This window comes from Bos javanicus, chromosome 27, assembly GCF_032452875.1.
Source record: "Bos javanicus breed banteng chromosome 27, ARS-OSU_banteng_1.0, whole genome shotgun sequence".
NCBI lineage: Eukaryota > Metazoa > Chordata > Mammalia > Artiodactyla > Bovidae > Bos > Bos javanicus.
This window is the reverse complement of record NC_083894.1, coordinates 1,573,581-1,598,783: the sequence shown is the minus strand read 5'-3', so window position 1 is coordinate 1,598,783 and position 25,203 is coordinate 1,573,581. Positions and strand designations below refer to the sequence as shown.

Below are 25,203 nucleotides of genomic sequence, written 5' to 3'. Positions count from 1 at the left end.
AAAATAAGGGTGCAGAAATCTTTCCAACGTCCTACTTTTCACAAGGCAACTCATTTAAAACTTCAAATAATAGAAAACAAGCTGAAAACATCCAAACTGCAGCATCTGACTTTCTGTCTTTGCTTCCTACTTTCATGTGTTAGTTCATAGGCTATTTTGGGGAACATTTTGGTTTACAGAAAAACAGAGTGGAATTTAAAGAAAGGAGCTCATGCGTAGCTTTTCCCTGCTTCTCCTAGCTCCCCAGCTGCTCACACCCTCATGGACATGGTACATCTGTCACAACTGATGAACCAGTAATCAACACGTCGAAAATGAAGGCTATGCAACTTTCCATACACTTTTACTGAGCCCTGGGAAAACTGCTAAACCATATGTGGCTAAAGGCTAAAGTTTTCAAGAAATGCCAAGTGAATAAAAGCTTTCATGGAAGGATCATAGGATTAAAAAAGAAAAATGTATAAAGCTTTCTTTTTTGTTTAGGTGTGTTAGAAAGAAAGGGTGATGATATAATCTGTGACAAAGGAGGTGAAAAGACACAGGGGAGCAGAGACGATCTCCTCAGTAAGTGGTGTGGTGAAAACTGCACAGATACATGTAAATGAATGAAATTACTAACAGAGCATTACCTAACACCACACACAAAAACGAACTCAAATGCATTCAGCACCTAAATGCAGGACCAGACCCTATAAATCTCTTAGAGGAAAATATAGGCAGAACACTCTGTGACATAAATAGAAGCAATATCTTTTTTGATCCACTTACCACAGTAATGAAAATAAAAACAAAATAAACAAATGGGACCTAATTAAACTTAAAAGCTTTTGAACAGCCAAGGAAGTCATAAAACAAAAAGACAACCCACAGAACGGGGTTGGGAAAAAATATTTGCAAACAAAGTGACCGACAAGAGATTAATCTCCAGAATATACTGACAACTCACGCAGCTCAATAAAAAAAAAAAAAAAAAAAAACGCAATCAAAAAAATGGGCAGAAGATTGAAATAGAGATTTCTCCAAAGAAGACATAAGGAGGACTAAACAGCACATGAAAAGATGCTCAGCATCACTAATTTATCAGAGAAATGCAAATCAAAACCACAATGAGGTATAACCTCACCGAACAGAACAGCCATCATCAAAAATTCAATAAACAGCGTTGGAGAGGGTGTGTAGTAAAGGGAACCCTCCTGCACTGTTGATAGGAATGTAAACTGGTACAGCTACTATGGAGATCAGTATGGAGGCACCTTTAAAAACTAAAAATTGAACTACCATATGACCTAGCAATCCCACTCTTGGACATATATCCAGAGAAAACCATAATTTGAAAATATACATGTAACCCAGTGTTCACTGCAGCACTATTAAAATAGCCAAGACATGGAAGCAGTCTAAATGTCTATCAACAGACAAATGGATAAGTAAGATGTGGTACATATACACAATGCAATATTGCTCAGTCATTAAAAGAACAAAGTAATGCCATCCGCAGCAACAGGAATGCACCTAGAGACTGCCATACTGAGTGAAGTCAAAGGCAAATGCCCTATGATACTGCGTATACGTGGAATCCAAGAAAATGGTAGAAATGAACTTATTTACAAAACAGAAATAGAATCACAGATGGAGAAAGCAAACTTATGGTAACCAGGGACATAAGGGGGGAGGGGCAAACTGGGAGACTGGAATTGATATATGCACACTACTATAAAAAAAAAAAAGTAGATAATAAGGACCTACCGTCTGGCACAGGGAACTCTACACAGTACTCTGCAATGACCTGTAACAGAATGGAACCTAAAGAAGAGGAGATATGTGCATATGCATAACTGGTTCACTTTGTTGTACAGCAGAAACTAACACAACGTTGCAAATCAACTATACTCCACATAAAAACTCATTTTGGAAGAAGAGAAAGCAGTCGGGTGAGTGAAGGCTGAAGCAGCAGGTCTGGGTGCTCATTTAGAAACAGCGTCTCACAACGTGTGCGCCCTGCTCGTTCTCAGGTGAGCTGACTGCAGGGATCCGCACCGGGTCAGCTTCTCTGTCAGCCCCTCGCCCAGAAACCCCGAACCTCAGCAGGGGTTCTCACCCCCGGCACAACCCGCCACCCGCGCACCCGGCCGGAGGCGCTCCGCCCGCCGCGCGGACTCACCTGGGGACGCGGGGAGGCCGGCGGGCGGCCAGGGAGGCTCGGGCAGCGCTGTCCGCGGTCCCGGGGGCCCACGGGGGACCCCACGGGGGCTCGGGGGGCCGGCAGGTGGACGTCCCGGTCGCAGCGCTGACGGCGAGGGGCCGCCCTCCGGGCCTCGGCCCCCTGCGCTGAGCCGCGGACCCTCCTGGCCGCCGCTGCTCCTGCCCCTCCAGGGAACCTAAAACGAGCACCAAATACCGCGAGATTGATTCGTTTGAAACTCGTTTTAATCTGTGCCATTTTCGCGTACATTTGAAACCTGTCGCCTTAATAAAACGTCCGATTCCTTTTAGCAGATAGAGGAGTAGACGCTGTTCCAACAAGGAAATATATATCCTGAGGGGAAGGGTGCAGTTTCTGGATAAAACTCTTTGGTCTATATAAAGATTCTGAGTTTAAAAATCACACGAGGATTCACTCCAATGAAAAGTAAACATTCCTTTTCTCGAAAAATTTAATTGCAGAACTATTTACAGGAGGTGAACATCAGCAGTACAGAAATCAGATGAGAGAGGCATTATCCTGGAAGAAGTCAGTAAAGAGTGAAAAAAGAGTCAGGAGAGAAAAGAACCCAAGGAACACCATCCTTCAATGCCCGGAAGTGATGACCAACATCTGTTCAGAACTTATCCACAAGAAGGAGGACGGCGTGGTGTGGACTGCGCCCTGTCCATTCAGAGCAGGCGTCCTGCATGCTACTGAAGAGAACTTATCAAAAGAACCAGAAAAGCATGAGAAAGAGAATTCCTAAAATAGTTTAATTCCAGGGAAGAGTGATTCTGTACAGATGTAGAATATTTGGCGCTCTGTGGTTGATATGATTCCATATGTATATATATCTATATATATATTTATATACTTTTTTTTTTTAAACGTTAACTAAAACAGCTAGTTTCCTGGTTCTAACATCCCTTGAATTTCTGTAGGAGGCATTTCCTCTAGTCCTTAGGCCACAGCTGGGTGTTTTGGCTTGTGACGTGGGGGGTGGGCGTGTGGACTGCTCTCCAGGCAGGGAGGACCCGTACGGAGGGGACAGCATTTGGAAATCAGGGTTCGAAAGTAGCCTGGGGTTCACTACTGGCGAGGGGAAACTTTTCGAAATTTGGTAAACCAGGTGTGAAGTGAAGGGAGAGAGACGGACGTGCTGAGCCCTTTAAAGTGATGTGATCATGGCAAAGCGATGGGCTGGGTCGTGGGGGGCGGAGAGGGGGGTAACCGAAGGGCAGGTGCGTGGCCTCCAGGAGGCGGCACCACAAACAGCCTCGGGGGTCCCTGCTTCCCTGTTGCCAGCACAGACGGACCTCTCGTCTCGTCTGCTGGAGACGGAGCCGTGTACACACACTGCAGAGACCGGTCCTTCATCACCGAGGACGTGAAAGCTCGCGTTTCCAAGGCTTTCAGGTTCGGAATAAGCACCCATAATGAAGAGTCACATAAAATCTAAGAAAGTAGGGAGGTAAACCCCTGTTATTTCTGTGTGTGTGTGTGTGTATACAAAATCTTTTAAAAAGTAGTGTTGTGGTAGGTAACTAACATTTCCTCTGCAAGGAAGTCAGCTTCAAGAGTTTAGATTGAACCTTGAAATAATTCTTTTTAACACTGGATCAGATTGCCAGGGTTAGGACAGCAACCGGGAAAATCACGGGGATTTCTTGATGCTGAAAGGATGAAAAGATGGCAGCTGCTCGGAGCGTTCTCCTGGACCACCGGGCCTTCTCTGAGGTACAGAGGGGTCAGGACGCACAGCCAAGGCTGGGAGAGGGGGTGGCGCCCTCACCAGCCTCCAGCGATTCCGGTCAGGACGTCTGATTCTGTCCCTGGCACCGTCCCACATGCTGTTTTCTGCTTCCAAATTATTTTTTCTTTGTCACTTTCCTGTTTCATTTAAGATCTTGTCATTTCCCCTAAGATGCAGGTGTGCCCAAGCAATGGTAACAACACGGTCTCATTCTGGGGGGTACCTGGTCCTTGTTCAGGGAAACATTCAGAAACACTTGCTGTCAAAGCCCGAGAAAACAGAGAAAGGTCCCCTCAGTGCTCGCTCCACTTCCAGGCCCTCAAGAAGCTCGTGATAGCCTCGTGCTGGGCCCAGACGGCCTTCCCAGGAGGGGACCGCCGAGGCTGGTACTCAGGATCTGACTGGACTCCACAAGTACCCCACACAGAGCAGGTGGGACCCGCTTTATCAAGAATGAGGACACTTTCACAACCTGACTCCAGGGAGCTCAGAAGACGTCAGGGCCATCAGTCTCTCACAGAATGTCAGTGAGGGTGACAGGAACAGGAGAGACGGGAACACGGAGTCAAGACAAGCTGTGGATGATGTAGGAACAGAAGCCAGGCTGCTCGGCCAGCCGACTGGAGATTGCTGGGTTTCTCTCTCAACTGCAGGGCCCTCTGCAGCCACTCTGTGCTAAAGGGCACTTCCTCAGGTGTGAAAGCGCACCTTCCCCAGCATCATGTCCACTGCCCACATTTATTGCAACTCTCAACGCAGTAAAGTGACAAGGTGGAGCTCTTGCTGTGAAGGCACAGGGCTCTGATGTGACCTGGTGCCACGGGCGGATGACAAGCAGTGCCGGGGAGGCTGACAGGGCTGTGCCCATTGCTCTAGCCCTGGTGGTGAAAATGTTCCTGCTAACCAGCAGCAGCTATAGTCTCGGTCACTTATACTTGAGGTTTTCTATTTTATTTTCAAATTTTGGAACAGTGTCTTCTACCAAAACTTTAAAACAAGTGTAAACAAATATGCAGATAAAAACAAAGGAGAATCTCAAGGTGTCCCAAGCGGCTGGTGTTTGAAAACCAGTGTCTCCAACTACCTGATTCGTATGTTAAATATGCAATTAAAAAAAAAAAAAAATCCAGCAGTTCCAGCTTTGAGAAGAAAGGAGGTGCCTGAGAAACACGTGGGGTTAAAGGTGTGTGTGGAGCCGTCTGGTTGACATTGGGGGGCATGGCAGGAAGGTGCCACTTCTCAGAAGGGCAGGAGGCCCACGTCCCATACCCTCCGCAGGCTGACCCATCAGGGCTGTCTTTCTGCACCCTCGGTGGGACACGTCCCTGCCCCATGGCCAAGGTTTGCAGGACCTCCATTCCCCTGGACTGGGAGCTGGCGACTGATTCCAGACATGCACTCGGGCCTTCGGGAGCGGACAGGACTCTGGGGGAGCTGAGGCTCTCCAGCCAAAGCAGCTCAAGCCTCGGCTGGGTCTCCCGTGTCGCTCCTCAGGGCACTCGCGGTCCCCGTGACTGGACCCAGGTACTGCGGATGGCAGAGGGTTTCTCTCATTCCCCTTTCTCCCGCTTCCTCTGTGCCACCAGATGCTTCGGCCCAAACCAGGCAGCTGCTCGGAACAGCCATCCTCGGTGCCCCTGCAGGCACGTGGATTGGACGTCTGCGCCATGCTTTTCCTTCCCAGGAAAGTCCATCCTGGACCTGGCTGAAGACCTGCATGAAAGTGCAATGTGGGATCTTCCAGTGAAGGTGATGGAGAGGTGGCTGCCCCACACAGGCTTGGGAAAGGTGAACAGAACACAGACCCCCAAAGAAACGTACCAGCCCCACATCTGTGGGCCCTGGATCGTGCTGTCTTCTGGCCATAAATTTGGCCACTTCTATCTGTAGGCATCAGCAGGGACAGTCTCTACTTGCAAGGTCACTGACTTGGTGGTTATTTTTCTTTAAAGAGGGAATCGTCAATGTAGCCTGATATTTTTTTCCAATCATACACTTTCCTATTTAATGCTGGACGTCTTTAGTATCAACCTTGAGGTGAAAACATCAATACTTTCTTTTAAACAAAAATGTAATATTTTGGTATCATACCACAGTTCAACTCTTCATCCCTCATTCTAGGATGGTCCCATCAATTTGCTGAGAAACAATGGTAACAGCTGTCACTAACAACTCTCTCATGTTAAAGACAACTGTAACCAGTGAGGACGTATGCGATGAATCACACTGAAAGCGCACTTGTGAACAGGTAAGACGTGCCTCTTCTGGGTTTTCTTAGACACTAGGACCCTGTTTATTATACTTGTGTTCTGATTTGGAAAGTCAGGTGGGGCCGTCAGCATGGCAACATCTGTGTGTTGGTCGTGAGGAACATGATTCTACAGGGCACCTGGTTATGATGGGCACGGGCCATATCTCGCGGGAAGGGAAGTGTATGATCACAGACAACGTGGCGCTTCCTTTCCATCGCAGATGTTCCTAGAATGCTGTGTGTTATTGTTTTCAACCATGGTCTCAAGCCTGAAGATCGTCTTTTGGGGAACTGCACCCACGACAGGAGGAAATGGTCGCGGGTAGCTGCGTGCTCTGTGCCCGCAGGCGTGGCTGTAACAGCTCGTGCGATGCAGGAACACAAGTAGTATAAACAGTTTTATTTCTCTTTACATGTACAACGTGTAAAATGGCTTATCATCTGCCTTTCACGACGGGATGTCACCACGAGAAGGGCTGTACTGCACTTGGTCGTGTCCCACACACGGTGACACTCCATCGATGCCGCTGCACGCACACCGCCCCCACCCCCCACAACCTTCTTTGGAACAACGTGGATCAAACAGGGGCTCGTACACGCTCCCCACCTCCAACCAACAACCGACGTCAAATTTAGTTTAGGTGAATCTGCTCACCTATGGATGGTTCAGGTCAAGATTTTGGGGGGGGGTTTAAGATAAAAAAATGAGTATACAAAACATAAAAACATTAATCCAAATTCAGTGAGTACTTTTAAGTGGGGATCAGAGAATCTGGGATCTAGAATCATTGTTGTCTAATTTTATAGTTGGTTGATAGCCATTTTGTACAAGTTCAAGGAAATGGGATAAAACCCATCAGCTTCCAGGTGCGGCACACCTGAGGAGGCTGCAAGCACGTTTGCATTTTACATCTCCCCTCGTCGGGAGTCACACCCAATTTCTGTGGTTATTTCTAGAGAGCTGTTCGTCTTAAATAACACATCATGTTTAAAGTCTAAAATGCCAATGCTTGCAAATACATTTGTCTTTAACAGAGTATACTAAATATAGGAAGAAGCATCTTTATTGTATACTACTCAGGATTTAGGTATTTATTTAGGTAGAAAAAAATGCTTAGAATACTCTGGGGAAATAGGGCTCATTTATAGAAGAATATTTCAGGGATTTTTTTTTTTTTTTTTTGCATTTTTCAAGGATATACATTCGTACTGATTTTTGCTTCCAAATATATTTTAAGGCTGTTTGGTAAAATATATACCAGATATGAGGTTCCATTTACAGGGTTTTGTTCTTACAGGGACTTCTTAACTACTCAGCTTTAAAAAAGTAAAACTGTGAAGCTAAACATGCTTTGCTATCACCTGCGCTCCTACGAACCCCACGCTTCGTGGAATGTGGACTATGAGGAAGAGAAACGCGGCGGGCGGCAGGCGCCTGCCTGTGCAAGGACGCCACTGGGGCTCTCACGCTTACGAACCCCACGCTTCGTGGAATGTGGACTATGAGGAAAAGAAACGCGGCGGGCGGCAGGCGCCTGCCTGTGCAAGGACGTCACCGGGGCTCTCACGCCAGAGGCGTGGAGGGCGGTGCGTCTTAAAGTGCGAGTCAAACAGGAAAACAAAGTGCTATGGAGGGGGGTCTGTGCTGCTGGGCTGGGGGCCCGCACTCCCAGGGCTGCGGGGCACACGGCGTCCCGCGGAAACGCTGTGGCCCCTGCTTTTACCTGGAGTCACAGCGAGGACTCTAGTCTGGGGTCTAGTGGGTAAGTCCATGGGCGCTTCCTCTGAGGTGGTGTCTCAACAGACACACAACCATCCAGGTGGAACAATGGTCCCGGCATCTAAATTTAACGAGATGAATGGAAAACCTTCCATTAGAGACCTTCCTATTTTTCTCCTTGCCAATCAGACTCACGGAAATAAATTACTTTTCTGAAAGTCCACAGCTGGAAAGCACAAAGTGACCTTTTTTTTTTTTTTGTCATGTCAAAAACAGGCAAGAAATATATTCTGGACTTCAGCTGTACTGCATAGAACAAAAGAATTCTGGAAAAATACAATGTAAACCACATTTCTTCTTTACCATTTAAACTGAGATATACTTACCACACACATTCATATTTCTTAAACTTTTTACAGCATCACAACTGTCATTTTAAACAAGCAAACTTTTTTTGTTTTGTTTTGTTTTTTTAAAGGATACCCTGGAAAGTCAACTGATAGAGCATCTGAGAATATATATACATCTATAAAAAAAATCACATGGAGCATAAAGGGTGAAACTTAAAGACAGAACCGTGGGTGATAGTTTTAAGTTACAAAGGGATAAAAAATAAACGACTCTTTTATCTGATTAAGGACAACTGTGTTCTCTTTGTACCCCTGCTACAGAAGAGTCGACCTCTCTTAAGACTCTCTGTTTCCGTCTGTCTCTCCCTGTGTGGACGGACATTCAGCTGACTTCTGGCCGCGGAGATGCTGTGCTGAGTTTGGGGGGGCAGACGTGGGCTTCCACCCCAGGTTTCCAGAGAAGCGCGAGGCGGGGAGCTTGGTGGCTGCAGAGACGACTCCTCATCACCATGGACTTGGCACAGGAACCATGTGAAGGGTCGCCGGGTTCAGGGCACAGGGACCCCAGGCCGCGGGGTGGGGGTCTTCCTTTCCTGCACTCAAGCTGTAGCACCTTCTCTTGGGGTATCTAATGCCTTGAGAGTGCTGAGACACACCCTTTCACGGTTGTTTGTTATTCTCGCCTCTAATATCACACGATTTTATAAAAATATAAATAACAAAGTGTGAACTGGGTTCCATCTCGAGCGGTTTCCTCGACCCCCTCTGGGAACAGAGGGGTGCGTCAGGGGTCCCCACGCCGCTCCGGCCCCGGGGGTGGGCATCCGGGCTGTCTGGGAGAAGTCGCTGTGGCCGTGAGCTCGGACGTCCGGGCGCTCCAGGGTGTTTATGGCACAAACATGACGGCGGGGCGGACTCGCTGGAGGAATGAGACGGAAGTGACGAGGGGGTGGCGCTCGGCGCGGCTAAGGCTCCGCGGGGCGGGGCTCGGCCCCGCCCTAGAGCCGCGTCTGGGCCTCGGGGATGTAGATCTCGATGCTGTCGGCCCGCTCGCTGGCTGAGCTCTGGCGGAAAGACGCCGCCCTCTTCGCCGCCGCCAGCCGCCTCCGCGCCTCCTGCCGCTGTCTGTCCGGCAGGTCCAGAGACTTCTCTCTGGTGATGGGGAGTTTCCCTCTGGGGGGCTTCTTTGGTATTGGAGGGGGGACCTTTCTTTCTTCCTGAAAAGCATCACAAGTCAAGAGTTGGGGTCAGAGAGCCTGGCCCTCCCCACCGCCCGCCCCCGCCCACCCCCCGGTGCTGCCCGGTTCTCCGGGCAGGAAGCCTCTGGGCACGTGAACCTGGGCCTCGGTCTTGGTCGTGGCACCGTTCTGCCCCTGCTGCTTGGTAAACGCTCCCTCACAAACCCACACCCGCTCACCTTCACGGGAGCCTGCACGACGCCCCCTTGACAGCTTGAGACGCTAATCTATTCAACAGACTGCAAGGTCCGAGGACATGGAAACTACCTCTAATCCTCTGCCATGGGCCTCAGACCCCTCGACATTAACTACCTACGGCTTTTCACTTGCATGGGAATCAGATGTGAATAACTGGCTCTGACTCTCAGCTTGTGTTCTCCAACCACAACCCCAAGATCCGAGCATGCCTTTTCCAGAAAGAGAGAGACTGCCCGATTCCGCAGCAAAGGAACATGGGGAGCTGGCAAGTGCCCCGGGCACGGAAGAGGCCTGCGTCCCGCCTTGTGCCCTCTGTCTGCTGGGCCGGGATCAGACACCAGACCTGGCCAGGCGGGAGGGAGGGTCACACCGAGTCCTTGCTGGAAAGGGGCGTGGCCTTTTCTGAGCACGTGCCCAGCTGCTGGGGGAAACCTTCATCTGTCCTTTCCCTTTCAGCCTCCAAAAGCACCCGAAGGCACCAGGGTGCCCAGGCCTGGCCACCATGGCGGGTTCAGTGGACACACGGCAGAACCCAAAGTCTGTCCTACTGTTTTTGGCAGGAAGATAAACTTCGGTGTTTGGAACTTTGTTCTTAGGGCCAGAAGCAATGTCCTTCCTGACTTGATGGCAGGGGTCAGTAGGGGTAATTACTTTGCCAAGACTTCCAGCTATTTCAGAATGTAACTCTTGCCCTGAGTGCGGGACTGTACTTGTCTCTTTGCACGCCTGTGGGGCCTCTGAAACACGCATCAGTGAAACCAGCCCTTGTGGGAATCTCCACCCACACAGGCTCACAGCCCTCCTGGGGTAGGGGGGGGTGGGGGGGTGGGGGGGGTGGCGGGGTGGTGGCCCCGCAGATCTGAGAGGACCTTGGCCCCAGGGGCACGACGCGGAGCTGGGGCTGCATTCCAGGGCTGCTCGCCTCCCGGACAGGGTGCAGCGCCCTCAGCAGGACACCGTGTTCACTCTGAGGACTACCCGCTATGTAGAGCTGGGTAGAGGGTGATATTAGTGGTCAGGTACAGAAGAATGGAAAATGCAGAGGGCTTTTACGTATCTTCAGACTAGTTTAAATGTTGGATTTTTAGTGGTTTCCTAGAATAACTTTTTCACTGGGAATCATTACTTATGATCACCTTCATTCACGACCAAACCATAGACCTCTTGGACTTGCTCACACACAACCTGGTCGTTTGCACGCCCCTCCGCCCCCCTGTCTGCGGTGACAAGGGCTTTGTCAGCACCTGCGATCGAGCGATGGTCTCCAACTTGGACCACGGGGGGCATGTTTTAGGGAAAAAGGATGATGATGGTCTGCGTGCTAATTATCTAGATGTACAACCCTCAGCTACTCCCCTGTCCCAAAGTATCTCGGATCAATTGTCTTTATTTTGATTGATAATGTCTGTCTAAGAAAAGCAGATTATGATTCTGGAGAACTTCTCTAAGGTGCGTCAGGAAGTCAATGTCTTTATAGCTAATTCACACTTATTTCTCAGCCCTAGAGAACATGATACCTAAAGGGAAGAGCTGAAATCACAGGTCAAACTTAATGGGCATTTTCAGCCTATCTCAGGGCGAGCTCTATAGGAAGTGTACATTCTTTAAGTGTTCAGTGAAGTTTACAGTGTTTCTCATCTCCCCAAGCATCACTGTAAGCAACCTGAAGCCTGTGGGAACCACCACAGTGCAGTCCACACAGAGGGTGGTGGTGATGGTAATAATTCAGAGGACGGGCCCGACAGGAAACGTGACTGCGAATTCACATGTGGGTTCTATTGGTGTCTTCTCGGAATTGTCAGCAAGAAAGGGACTTACTATACGTGCTGATGACTCTAGCACCAGTCTGGTTGTGCAGACATGGGTTTAGGTGTGATATCAGATCCTGTCCTGTTAACTGCAGACTGAGACAAGCATGGTAACGTGGTACTTGGAGCACGTGCAGGGATTGTGGGCAGGGACGGGGGTGGTGGGCTCAGTGTGGGGATGCAGCAGGGGCTTACCTTCCTCTCCGGAGATTCGACCACTTTCCAGTCGGTGAGCTTCAGCTGGTGCAACTCATCGAACTTCATGCTGACATCCTGAACGGACAGCTGCAGCATGTCCCAGTAGCCGGCCAGATCTTGGGAGGTGGGCCTGGGCATGGCGCTGGGGTCCTGCCGGACACATGCACAGTTAGAGCTGTGGAGACCTCTGGGCAGGCGGGGGAAGGGGCTGCTTTTCCCAATGAAGGGGGTCTGGGAGAAGCCTCCGTAATTAGAATTGGGTGCACATGCTCCTGAGGGCCCATGAGGATCTAGTGACAGTTTACATGAGTGTTTGCTGACAGTTAAAAAAAATCTGTGATGGAATTCCACCTGAGCTATTTCAAATCGTAAAAGATGATGCTGTTAAAGTGCTGCACTCAATATGTCAGCAAATTTGGAAAACTCCAGTACTGGAAAATGTGTTTTCATTCCAATCCCCAAAAAGGGCAATGTCAAAGAATGTTCATACTACCTCACAATTGCACTTATTTCACATGCTAGCAAAGTAATGCTCAAAATTCTCCAAGCTAGGTTTCAACAGTATGTGAACCGAGAACTTCTATATGTTCAAGGTGGATTTAGAAAAGGAAGAGGAACCAGAGATCAAACTGACAACATCTGTTGGATCATAGAGAAAGCAAGAGAATTCCAGAACATCTGGTTCATTGACTACGCCAAAGTCTTTGACTGTGGATCACAACAAAGTGGAAAATTCTTCAAGAGATGGGAATACCACGACACCTGACCTGCCTCCTGAGAAACCTGTATGCAGGTTAAGAAGCAACAGTTAGAACTGGGCATGGAATAACAGTCTGGTTCAAAAGTCAGGAAAGGAGTACAGCAAGGGTGTATATTGTCACCCTGCTTATTTAACTTAAATGCAGAATACATTAAGAGAAATGCCGGGCTGGATGAAGTACAAACTGAAATCAAGGTTGCCAGGGGAAATATCAATAACCTCAGATGTGTAGATGACACCATCCTTATGGCAGAAAGTGAAGAAGAACTAAAGAGCCTCTTGATGAAAGTGAAAGACGAGAGTGAAAAAGCTGGTTTAAAACTCAACATTCAAAAAACGAAGATCGTGGCATCCGGTCCCATCACTTCATAGCAAATAGATGGGGAAACAAGGGAAACAGTGACAGACTTTATTTTTGGGGGCTCCAAAATCACTGCAGATGGTGGCTACAGCCTTGAAATTAAAAGACCCTTGTTCCTTGAAAGAAAAGCTATGACTAACCTAGACAGCATATTAAAAAGCAGAGGGATTACTTTGCCAACAAAGGTCCATCTAGTGAAAGTTATGATTTTTCCAGTAGTCATGTATGGATGTGAGAGTTGGACCATAAAGAAAGCTGAGCACGGAAGAATTGATTATTTTGAACTGTGGTGTTGGAGAAGACTCTTGAGAGAGTCCCTTGGACTGTGAGGAGATCAAACTAGTCCATCCTAAAGGAAATCAGTCCTGAATATTCATTGGAAGGACTGATGCTGAAGCTGAAGCTCCAGTACTCTGGCCCCCTGATGTGAAGAGCCAACTCATTAGAAAAGACCCTGATGCTGGGAAAGATTGAAGGCGGGAGGAGAAGGGGCCGACAGAGGACGAGATGATTGGATGGCATCACCGACTCAGTGGACAGGAGTTTGAGCAAGCTCTGGGAAATGCTGAAGGACAGGGAGGCCTGGCGTGCTGCAGTCCGTGGGGTCTCTAAGAGTTGGACATGACTGAGCAATTGAACACCAACAGACCTGAAAAGTCCGCATTGTGTGTGATTCCAGTTGTAGGACATGCTGGAGAGGGCACAACTACGGAGACAGGAAAAAGATGAGAGGCGGCTAGGGGCTGAGGGGACACAAGGAGTGACCAGGGGGAGCACAGAGGATTCTCAGGACCGTGAGGCTGCTCTGCGTGTCACTGTCCTGGTGGACACGTGTCATATATTTGTCTAAATCCACAGACTGTCCAACACCAAGAGTGAGCCCTGATGGAAATTGTGGACTCGTAGTGATGGTTATGGTTTGTGCGGGTTCATCAGTCGTGACACACGGACCATCTGGTGGGGATGCTGATAGTGGTGGGGCTGGTGTGTGGCAACCGGGAGTACGTGGCATTTTCTCTGTATTTTTCACCCAGTTTCGCTGTGAATTTACAATGGCTCAAAAAATGTATATTAAAGTGGTTGAAAAATGGGCAGAGGATCTATCTTCCAAGGAAGACATACAGATGGCCACCGGGCACATGAAAAGATGCTCAGCATCACTAATCATCAGAGAAATGCACAGCAAAACCACAGTGGGGTATCACCTTGCACCTGTCCCAGTGGCCATCATCAGACAGGAAGTAACAAGCTTTTGAGGATGCAGAGAGAAGGGAGCCCTTGTGTGCTGCTGGTGGGAACACAGACTGGTGCAGCCACTATGGAGAACAGTATGGAGTATCCTCACAAATTCAACATGCAGCTAGCACACAACCCAGCGGTGCACTCCTGGGTATTATCCAAAGAAATGAAACACTAATTCAAAAAGACACACGCACCCCCACATTCACTGCAAAACTATTTACAATAGCCGAGACATGGAAGCAGCCGAAGTGTCCTTCAGCAGAGAGGATGTCATGCATATATATACTGAAATACTACTCCAGTGTAACAAAGAATGAAATCTTGAAATCTGCAATAACATGTAAGTCAAACAGAAAAAGAAAAATGCTGTATGACTTCACTTGTATGTTGTGAAATATAAAAATCAAAAGAAATGAACAAACATAACAAGACGGAAACAGAGTCATAGATACAGAGAACAAACGTGTTTGCAGAGGGAACGGGGGATGGGGCTAAGAAATAAGTTCGGGAGATAAGGAGGTACGGACTGCCAGCTGCAAAATAAGAGAGTCATGGGAATGAAACTTACAGTGTGGGAATCCAGGAATAATTGTGCAGCCTCTTTGTATGGTGACATATTGTAACTAGACTTATCGTGTTGATCAGTTTGAAACATCAAATCACTATGCTGTGCATTGGGAACTAACATGGTGCTGCATTTCAAAAAATAAAGAAGCAAACTCATAGAAAAAGGGACCAGATTTGTGGTTAATTAGAGGGAGGCATGGGGTGGGAGGAGGGGGAACGCGATGAAGGTGGCCAAAGGCACGAACTTCCAACAACAGGATACACCAATACTAAGAATGTGAGGTACAGCACGATAAATGCAGTCTGCACTGCTGTTCCTAATATGAAAGCTGCTAAGACAGTAAATCCTGAAGGCTCTCATCACAAGGAAAGTTACATTTTTCCACCTCTTTGTGTACCCACAAGACGTGATGGATGTTCTCTAAGATTATGGTGACAATCATTTCATGATACCAGTCAGATCACGGTGCTGCACCCCCTACACTTATCCAGTGCTGCATGTTCATTGTATCTCAACACAACTGGGAGAAAATGGAACCTGGGGACGGTGGCGCCTGTTAAGGTTTTGATGCCTGGACAGTTCTGGCAGCTGAGGCCCTCTGGTTCTGGGCGCCTGTGGGGTTCCTGGGCAGGGTCTGTGGTGGTGCTGGTGGTGGGGGGCACTGGGGAGGTGGGGCCTGTTTCCTTCTGTCCTCTGAGGGGTCTCAGCCCTGCTTCTGAAGGTCAGAGACACCCTACGTGTGCACCATGGATGCCGTTGCCCTGGCTTGGAGGGAGGGCTTGGCAGGTCAGGTTCCTGCCCTGGGAGGACAGCTGATGCCACCGAGTGGTGCACGGGCAGCCAAGGGTGGATGTGGCCCCAAGACGCGTTTGCTCCTGCAGGTGCTTATCAGGGCACTGATCCATTCACGGAGCCCCACCCTCGTGAGCTTTCCCCCCACAGTCCCCTCCTGTCACCCTCACCAGGCCAGGACTCGACGTGTGAATGCTGGAGGACACAGATGTCTAGTCCTGGTTCCGTGCCCACACCCACTAGGCCACTCTCTGGGCCCTGTCCATCCTGCCCCATGTGACCGGATGGCAGCTGTGCTGAACTGCTGGGAGGGGGTCAGAATCGCCGTCTGAGCCACTTGCACACAAAGCCTTCATTTTCCACTCTGAGTGAGAATTGCAACCCCTGCGGCTGTTTACTGTGTGAGGACCATTCTCCACTGAGCCACCAGGGGGCGACCTGGTGTGCAGACCGAAGAGCCTGATGGGCAGGTGCAGGGTCGCACACAGGTTCAGGGTTGGATGAGGTCACGTACAGGGTCAGAGCGAGGTGCAGGGTCAGGGTCAGGGTCAGATACAGGGTCAGGCTCAAGCTCAGGGACGGGTCAGGGTCATGTCAGGGTCAGGTGTGGGAGGGTTCGTCAGGTCGCCAGACCTGGGTTGTCATGCACTCGCCTGAACTTGAGCTCAGCTGCCGCTTGTGAAGGAAAACAGTGAAGGCCTTGCTCTGAGCTGTGCCTTGCAGGTGATGGGGTTTGGGGGGACCAACAGGGGCTCCCTGGACGTCTGGGGCTGGCAGGGTGCTCCTCCCCGACAGTGGGTCCTGAGCCGCGTGTCCTCCTCCTGGAGGATGAAGCCGGCACAGCGACCCCTCCTCCCCTCCCCACCCCCCACAGGGGCAGGTGTGAAGGGCCTGCATGTGTCTGAGGATCACGTCGCCCAAGAGTGAACTCTGGGGTCACTGGGCCTCCGCTCTGGGCACTGGGGGGCAGAGGCCATGGTCATGGTAGACCCCAGCACGGTCAGGGCCTTGCTCTGTGTCCTCTACTCCCTTCTGGGAGGTGTGGCTATGTCTGTGTCCCTGGACACTCACACGCCCTGGTCTGTTTGTAAGCCTCGTCTGTCACATCAAGGTGGGCCAGGCCAGTCTCCTCCCCCAGCAAGTGCACAGAGCTGTTCATCCCTGTTGACTGCATGCAGGGCCCAAGGGTGCTATCTGGCCCCAGCATGGGAGGTCCTGGGATGTGGGCTCAGATGCTTTGTGTTCTAGAACATTCTCCTGGAGCTGTGTGTCCTGAGAAGGGCTGAGGAGAGACCATGGTCTCATTCAAGTGCAGCGTTAGATCAGCGGTCTGTATGTGACTCCATGTCTCCCAGCTCTGGGGGTGCTGAGCCGCTGGCCCTAGGGCCACAGGGGTCCACCCGCTAGTGTCAAGGGCAGGCCCTTCCCAGAGTCCATCCTCAACAGCCAGTGGGTCTGACTCACTCCCTGGGGCCATTCCTTTGACTTAGAACTAGAGCTGCCAATGAGGACAGTGTGGTTTTGATGAGCAGGGCCCTGCCGGCACTTTCAGCCCCTCTGCTGACGGTCTGCCCAGAGCCCAGCAACCTCCTCCAAGTGCTCCGGGGCTTTTGGTCCAATGGAGGGCACACGAAAAGGAAGTGGTCATGCCAGACCTCCTGTGGCCAACACAAAGTGCAATCTGACGTGTGTAAGAGGTGTCAAGGATGTGACACTGGATAATTCTCAGGTCTAATACCAGCTATATCTGGCAGAGAAGACGTGCATTGCTCACAGCTGGAAGACTGTTACTATGCTACATGGAGGTTCCTGAAGATGCGAACAACCCTCCCATCGGCTCAGCGGAACAGGGACCACGCCCCCTGGTGGCCTCAGTCAGTCCTCAGAGATAGCGATGGGGTGCGGGTGGGGCTGGGGGCAGGACACGCCTGGGGGATGGGAGAGCCGAGTGTTTCTACAACTGCATGTTCATTTGAGGGACCCTAAGCCTGCCTATCGATGCTTTTGAACCGTGGTGTTGGAGAAGACTCTTGAGAGTCCCTTGGACTGCAAGGAGATCCAACCAGTCCATTCTGAAGGAGATCATCCCTGGAAGGAATGATGCTAAAGCTGAAACTCCAGTACTTTGGCCACCTCATGCAAAGAGTTGACTCATTGGAAAAGACTCTGATGCTGGGAGGGATTGGGGGCAGGAGGAGAAGGGGACGACGGGGGATGAGATGGCTGGATGGCATCACTGACTGGATGGACGTGAGTCTGAGTGAACTCCGGGAGTTGGTGATGGACAGGGAGGCCTGGAGTGCTGCGATTCATGGGGTCACAAAGAGTCGGACACGACTGAGCGACTGAACTGAACTGAAGCCTGCCTATTCCCCGCTCTTAAATGTTGATTGTAACTTCACGGCATAGGCGACCAGGTGCTAATGCTTTAAATCTCATGATGCACTTGAATGGGATTAATGGAAAATATTGGAGAAAACATTCTTTTTAATGATCCTGATGAAAAGGGATGAATTGGCAACTCTGACGTGCTAGGCTGCCTACGTGTGGAAGAACACGCTGCAAACTCACAGGCCTCCTTGTGAATTTAAGAACGGAGCAAAACAAGACCGAGGCACTGTGAACTGCTGCTTGTGTGTTAATGAAAATGTCTGGTCTGAAAGAGGTCAGTGTATGGATTATAAATAAAAATACATAAAAGAGGTTGTAAAGTAGTGTGAATACCATTGAGCTGTTACTCTTCAATGACTTTCTCCAAATAATTATTGTTTCTCCAAAATAATATCGGTGAGTACTTTCTTTGGTCAGATAAGGAAAAGTATGTGTGTTATGATACATATTTATATTTATTGATAGACAGAGTGCCTGATGAACTATGGACGGAGGTTCATGACATTGTACAGGAGACAGGGATCAAGACCATCCCCATGGAAAAGAAATGCAAAAAAGCAAAATGGCTGTCTGGGGAGGCCTTACAAATAGCTGTGAAAAGAAGAGAAGCAAAAAGCAAAGGAGAAAAGGAAAGATATAAGCATCTGAATGCAGAGTTCCAAAGAATAGCAAGGAGAGATAAGAAAGCCTTCCTCAGCAATCAATGCAAAGAAATAGAGGAAAACAACAGAATGGGAAAGGCTAGAGATCTCTTTAAGAAAATTAGAGATACCAAAGGAACATTTCATGCAAAGATGGGCTCAATAAAGGACAGAAATGGTATGGACCTAACAGAAGCAGAAGATATTAAGAAGAGGTGGCAAGAATACACAGAAGAACTGTACAAAAAAGATCTTCATGACCCAGATAATCACGATGGTGTGATCACTCACCGAGAGCCAGACATCCTGGAATGTGAAGTCAAGTGGGTCTTAAGAAAGCATCACTATGAACAAAGCTAGTGGAGGTGATGGAATTCCAGTTGAGCTATTTCAAATCCTGAAAGATGATGCTGTGAAAGTGCTGCATTCAATATGCCAGCAAATTTGGAAAACTCAGCAGTGGCCACAGGACTGGAAAAGGTCAGTTTTCATTCCAATCCCTAAGAAAGGCAATGCCAAAGAATGCTCAAACTACCGCACAATTGCATTCATCTCACACGCTAGTAAAGTCATGCTCAAAATTCTCCAAGCCAGGCTTTAGCAATACGTGAAATGTGAACTTCCAGATGTTCAAGCTGGTTTTAGAAAAGGCAGAGGAAACAGAGATCAAATTGCCAACATCTGCTGGATGATGGAAAAAGCAAGAGAGTTTCAGAAAAACATCTATCTCTGCTTTATTGACTATGCCAAAGCCTTTGACTGTGTGGATCACAATAAACTGTGGAAAATTCTTCAAGAGATGGGAATACCAGACCACCTGACCTGCCTCTTAAGAAACCTATATGCAGGTCAGGAAGCAACAGTTAGAACTGGACATGGAACAACAGACTGGTTGCAAATAGGAAAAGGAATACATCAAGGCTGTATATTGTCACCCTGCTTATTTAACTTATACACAGAGTACATCATGAGAAATGCTGGGCTAGAAGAAGCACAAGCTGGAATCAAGATTGCCGGCAGAAATATCAATAACCTCAGATATGCAGATGACACCACCCTTATGGTAGAAAGTGAAGAGGAACTAAAAAACCTCTGATGAAAGTGAAAGAGGAGAGTGAAAAAGTTGGCTTAAAGCTCAACATTCAGAAAACGAAGATCATGGCAGCTGGTCTCATCACTTCATGGGAAATAGATGGGAAACAGTGGAAACAGAGTCAGACTTTATTTTTTGGGGCTCCAAAATCACTGCAGATGGTGACTGCAGCCATGAAATTAAAAGACGCTTACTCCTTGGAAGGAAAGTTACGACCAACCTAGATAGCATATTCAAAAGCAGAGACATTACTTTGCCAACAAAGGTCTGTCTAGTTAAGGCTATGGTTTTTCCAGTGGTCGTGTATGGATGTGAAAGTTGGAATGTGAAGAAAGCTGAGTGTCAAAGAATTGATGTTTTTGAACTGTGGTGTTGGAGAAGACTCTTGAGAGTCCCTTGGACTGCAAGGAGATCCAACCAGTCCATCCTAAGGAGATCAGTCCTGGGTGTTCATTGGAAGGAATGATGCTGAGGCTGAAACTCTGATACTTTGGCCACCTCATGTGAAGAGCTGACTCATTGGAAAAGACCCTGATGCTGGGAGGGATTGGGGCAGGAGGAGAAGGGGACGACAGAGGATGAGATGGCTGGATGGCATCACTGACTCGATGGACATGAGCCTGAGTGAACTCTGGGAGTTGGTGATGGACAGGGAGGCCTGGCATGCTGCGATTCATGGGGTCGCAAAGAGTCGACACGACTGAGCGACTGAACTGAACTGAACTGAATATTTATATATGTAAGTATTCATGTTAGAATATATATATGTGTATGCTGCTGCTGCTACTGCTAAGTCGCTTCAGTCGTGTCTGACTCTGTGCGACCCCGTGGACTGCAGCCTACCAGGCTTCTCTGTCCACGGGATTTTCCAGGCAAGAGTACTGGAGTGGGTTGCCATTGCCTTCTCCTATATAATGTATATATATATTCCCTTTGATTTTCAGGAAGATCAGAACCAAGTTTAGTGTTCACTCCTGACTGTAACACAAAGCCGGGACTGCTCCTGGAACCCCCTGCCGGTCTCTCTCATTGTGGTTGCTCACGTGTTTCTACTGGAGCCACCTCCTGGTGCTGCCTTCACTGTGACATCCCCATGACACGATTCACACCTGTCCCCCTGCCCAGGGTCCCCAGGGGCAGGCCAGTGGCCAAGAACACTCTCGTGGCTGGGTGCCCGCCGCCCTCTGCCCACCACGCTCCTCCCTTGCCCACAGCCGAGGCCTCTCTGCTTTGGCCCCTGGAGCTGTGCCCGTCCCCATGTTTCACCAGGCCACGCTCCCAGAGTGGTCCTTCACAGCAGACAGGGCAGAGGTGAGGGCAGAGAGAGTGGTCGCCTGGCCTGCTGACCTGTGCCCAAGGGTCTTGAGGGGGCACTCACCATGTTCTGCTGGCAGAGCCAGTAAAACTGCTGGAACTTCTGGGACATCAGCAGCTGGGCGCTCCCCACGGCGCTCCGGATCTTGCCAAGGACTGTGGACACACACAGGGTTATGGGTGGGTTGGCGGGGACCAGGAGAGGGGTGCCACGCTAGGCGGCCTTCCCGCTGCGGCTCCATGTCCTCGAATGTGTGCGGTCGTGTCCGACTTCGGCCCCACGGACTGTGCCCCCCAGGTGCCTCTGTCTGTGGGATTCTCCAGGCAAGAACACTGGAGGGGGTCGCCATGCTGTCCTCCAGGGGATCTATCTTCTCTACTCAGGGATCAAACCCTTGTCTCCTGCATTGGCAGGTGGGTTCTTTACCACTGAGTCACCTGGGACGCCGTTATCCTCGGTCACCAGAGGTGAAATTTTTGAGCTTACTGTGTGGAATGGCTACCATTGAGCCCTCTTTCCATCTGGTCCATCCTGATCCATGAAAGAAATTCAAAGATGACCAAATACCGACTATTGGGACACCTCAGTGTGGGGGCAAATTTACCTTTGAAAGGTCCTCTAGCCCACCCAGCCCTCCGGGGGTCAGTTGGGTGGCAGGGACCCTGGCCCCTCACATCAGGAAGGGTGCGTGAGGACATCCTGCCTCAGGCACCTGGGGGCCAGCTCATCAGGGCCGTCAGGAGCAGCGAGGGTCAGTTTAATCTACGAACGATCTCAAGTTGTAAGATCTTAATTAATCAAAGTGAAAGTGAAAGTGAAGTCGCTCAGTCCTGCCCGACTCTTTGCTACCCCGTGGACAGTAGCCTGCACCAAGCTCCTCTGTCCATGGGATTTTCCAGGCAAGAGTACTGTAGTCGGTTGCCATTTCCTTCTCCAGGGAATCTTCCGACCCAGGGATCGAACCCAGGTCTCCCGCATTGTACACAGACGCTTTACTGTCTGAGCCACCAGGGAAGTCCATAATTAATATGCTGGAAATCTTTCTTTTGCCCAGTTCGAATCCCTAAGTCATCACAACTATCCAGTAAGTGGCTAAATCCTTTCCACTGACAAAGCTGTATTACTTACTTTTTAAAAGTAATTAATCAAAGGGTGCTTTAAAAAAGTAAGTCATACAGCTTTGTCAGGGGAAAGGATTTAACCACTTACTGGATAGTTGTGATGACTTAGGGATTCGAACTGGGCAAAAGAAAGATTTCCGGCATGAAAATTTTGGGAAACCCCCCGCCCACTTCCTGCAAGTGCCTCCTCACATCCCATCATTCTGCCCCAATCCTGGCCTGTGTGAACATCATCATTTCAGAAATAACAGCTTTGGGAGACCCGAACTCCCATGATTCTCAGAGGCACTTAGAAATCTGGAGGCCAACGCTTCTGGCCTCTGTGTCTGGGCCCTTGTCTCTGGGGTTCGGTCTAAGCGCCCACCCCCAGCTACTCCCCTCTGAGGGCAAATGTGTCCTCTCTTGAGTCCCCTTCAAGACCTGCACAGCACAGATAACAACCAGCTACACAGAGCCCCTGATGTCACACGTGGGTCCAGCTTGTCTCCAGCCCGGGGAAGAGGGGAGCCTTCTGAGGCAAAGGTCTTAGCCTGGAGCTCATCTGGCATGAAGCGGACACTGAACTGTCACCTCCAACAGGGTGTTTCAGTACTTGTGGACTGTTGACTTGTGGCTCAGTCTGGAGAAGAGCCCAGAGGGCTCTTCAGCACGTGGGTCCCTTGGCAGGGGTCTGGCTATGGGCAGATTCAGGGGGTGAGGCGTGGGGCCCGAGACCTGGCATTTCCACAGGGGTGTAGCCCACGTCCAGAGAGGTAAACTCAGTTTCTCTAGCTTTCTCCCCAGTTTCCCCAAACACTGCTAATTTTGATAGGCAGCCTCCAAAATAATGAGTTGAGACTCATTCAGGGCAAGCTAGAAACCGGCCACAAGGACTCTGACTCCTGGGCCACAAGCCACTGAGACCCCAGTTCCTGGCCTCCCCCAGGGGGTGGGGCTCACGGACACAGCGGGGGCCTCGGTGCACAGGCGGCCAAGCGCCATGAACTGGAACCGGAGTCCTCGAAATCAAACGTGTCTGTGAGGGGTGCCAAGGATGCGTCCTACTGGGACAGAAAGCAGCCATGGAACAGAAGGCCCAGGGCATCACAGTGCTTACAGGGTGAGCACCTGGCCCCGGACAGCGTGTTCATCGCGTGGTGTTCTCCTGGGGTCGGGGAGCGGGTTAACGGCCTGAAACGCTCCTGAGTTTGCCTGCATTTTCTGACTTGTCCGGATTGCTGTTCCCCAAAGCTTGATTGTGACGACTTGCACACACAGAGAACTTGAAACAAAGTACCACCAGCACCTCTGCTCCATCACTTGGAATCACCATCTGTGTGTGTGTGTCTTTCTGACCCTCTTGGAGATGAGCTGTAGTCAGCACCTCGCTCACCAAGCACCCTGCACAACCACAGAGCCACAGCCCTTCCTAAGAAACCAATACTTCCCTGCTGCTGCTGCTGCTAAGTCACTTCAGTCATGTCCGACTCTGTGCGACCCCATAGACGGCAGCCCACCCGGCTCCCCCGTCCCTGGGATTCTCCAGGCGAGAACACTGGAGTGGGTTGCCATTTCCTGCCTGCATTAAAGTGAAAAGTGAAAGTGAAGTCGCAAAGTCGTGTCCGACCCTCAGCGACCCCATGGATTGCAGCCTTCCAGACTCCTCCATCCATGGGATTTTCCAGGCAAGAGTACCAGAGTCTAATATCACCCAATTCTCAGTTGCTTCTAAAATGTGAAGAGTTAAAACTGTAACTTTTAATACCAGTGAGTTCACTAGATAATACCGCGACATCCTTTCAGACTTAAACAAAACAGAAAGCGGTCTTGTCAGCGTCCTGACGCCGGCTGCAGGGGGCCTTGGCCCCTGACCCCCTGGCCTGCTCACCTCCCCCATCTCTGGGCAGTGGAGGGGACACAGGGCAGGAAGGCAGAGGGGCTGGAGCACAGCCTGGAAGGGCTGAAAATACTTCCCACCTGGTTCACACTTCGGTCCCCAAACTGAACATGTTTGATTTCCACTTGTAAACCCTTGTAACTTGCAGGACTGACGAAAACCTTTAAAGAGACTTGTTTTAACCAAATGGTCACTGTAGGAATATATAGAAGTGACTCACATATAAATGCATTTTTTTTTTTCACTGACGCTATGCTTCCTGAAGTGGTAATTAAAAAGTCAATCAGTTAAACCAAATGGCACTGTAAGTGGCACAAAGTAAAACAAACAAAAAGAAACTCCCCAAAACAGTGTGCTTTCTGAAATAAAAGTTTCCAGAGTCACACACATCTTACTCCACAGGTTCATAGGAAAGATGAACAGCACGAGGAACTCAACAGTGGGGTTGTCTGTGAGGTGTGACGTCCTCAGCGTCTGTGACGCTGGACTTTTAGTCCCCATTTTTCACATCCTTCTTAAAATGCACCTCAATGGAAGTATTAATATACAATACTTCAGTTAATAAACTTCAGCACAACGTGGATGGGGGTGATGTCTGGGTGGAGACTTATTATAAAGGGTATACACTGATTATTGCTTGAGAGAGGTAAGGAATGTCAGAGTGTAGCTAATGGCCTGATGACTAATGGCAGGCGATTTGTGCTCATCAATGTGGATGGCTCTATCTGATACCTATAATGTAAATAATAGCTTCCCATAATTGCAAAGAATTTGAGGCGAAAATTCAATTTATTCTTTTCTACTATCCTTCTCTAATTCTGTCATAGTTTAGCCACTTTCTTTCAAGAGCTACAGATAAGGGCTCATGCTCATCAGAATGGAAATTTACAAAGAACCTGAGACAACCCAGGCCTTTGATGTACAGAGAAATTTGATTAACTGACTTGCTCCTTTAATTTATTTTTCACGCCTGTTCTACAATTTCCAACTCCACCTAAATTTACTATGAAGTGCCAGGGCAACACTGACACTATTCTTTTGAAATTCGAGGTGGGGTTTTCTAGAATTTGCACACAGTTTGAGGTGGTCACTTGGAGATCCATGACCAGGCGGATTTTGGATTCCCTCCTGACCCAGGTGTGGGGTCACGCGCGTCCACAAACCCCCGGTGAAGCCTCAGGCTTTGTCACCTTCCTGTTTCTCGAGCACACGCTTCCTTTCAGGTTCGGTTTGCCGCGGCGCTGGTGGCTGGGGTGGCCCATGCGCTGACCACACCCTCAGCTGTCAGAGGTGGCAGCCTTGGGCTTGTGGGGTGACTGGGTGGGGTTCCCGGTGGAAGCGG

The 25,203-nt window shown here is 49.5% G+C and overlaps 1 protein-coding gene across 6 annotated transcripts in view; it reads right to left on the bottom strand.

The window, feature by feature from the left end:
• Positions 1 to 3,050: 3,050 nt before the first annotated feature.
• The window catches only part of DLGAP2 (DLG associated protein 2), a 647,652-nt gene continuing 625,499 nt past the window's right edge, over positions 3,051 to 25,203 (bottom strand). For all 6 annotated transcript variants that reach the window (XM_061404053.1, XM_061404052.1, XM_061404055.1 and 3 more), the window contains 3 exons: positions 20,928 to 21,019; positions 11,699 to 11,851; positions 3,051 to 9,476 (listed from right to left, as the gene is read on the bottom strand). In XM_061404053.1, coding sequence (XP_061260037.1) covers positions 9,258 to 9,476; positions 11,699 to 11,851; positions 20,928 to 21,019 — 464 coding nt within the window. In that variant the 3' untranslated portion in view covers positions 3,051 to 9,257. The remainder of the gene's footprint in view (positions 9,477 to 11,698; positions 11,852 to 20,927; positions 21,020 to 25,203) is intronic.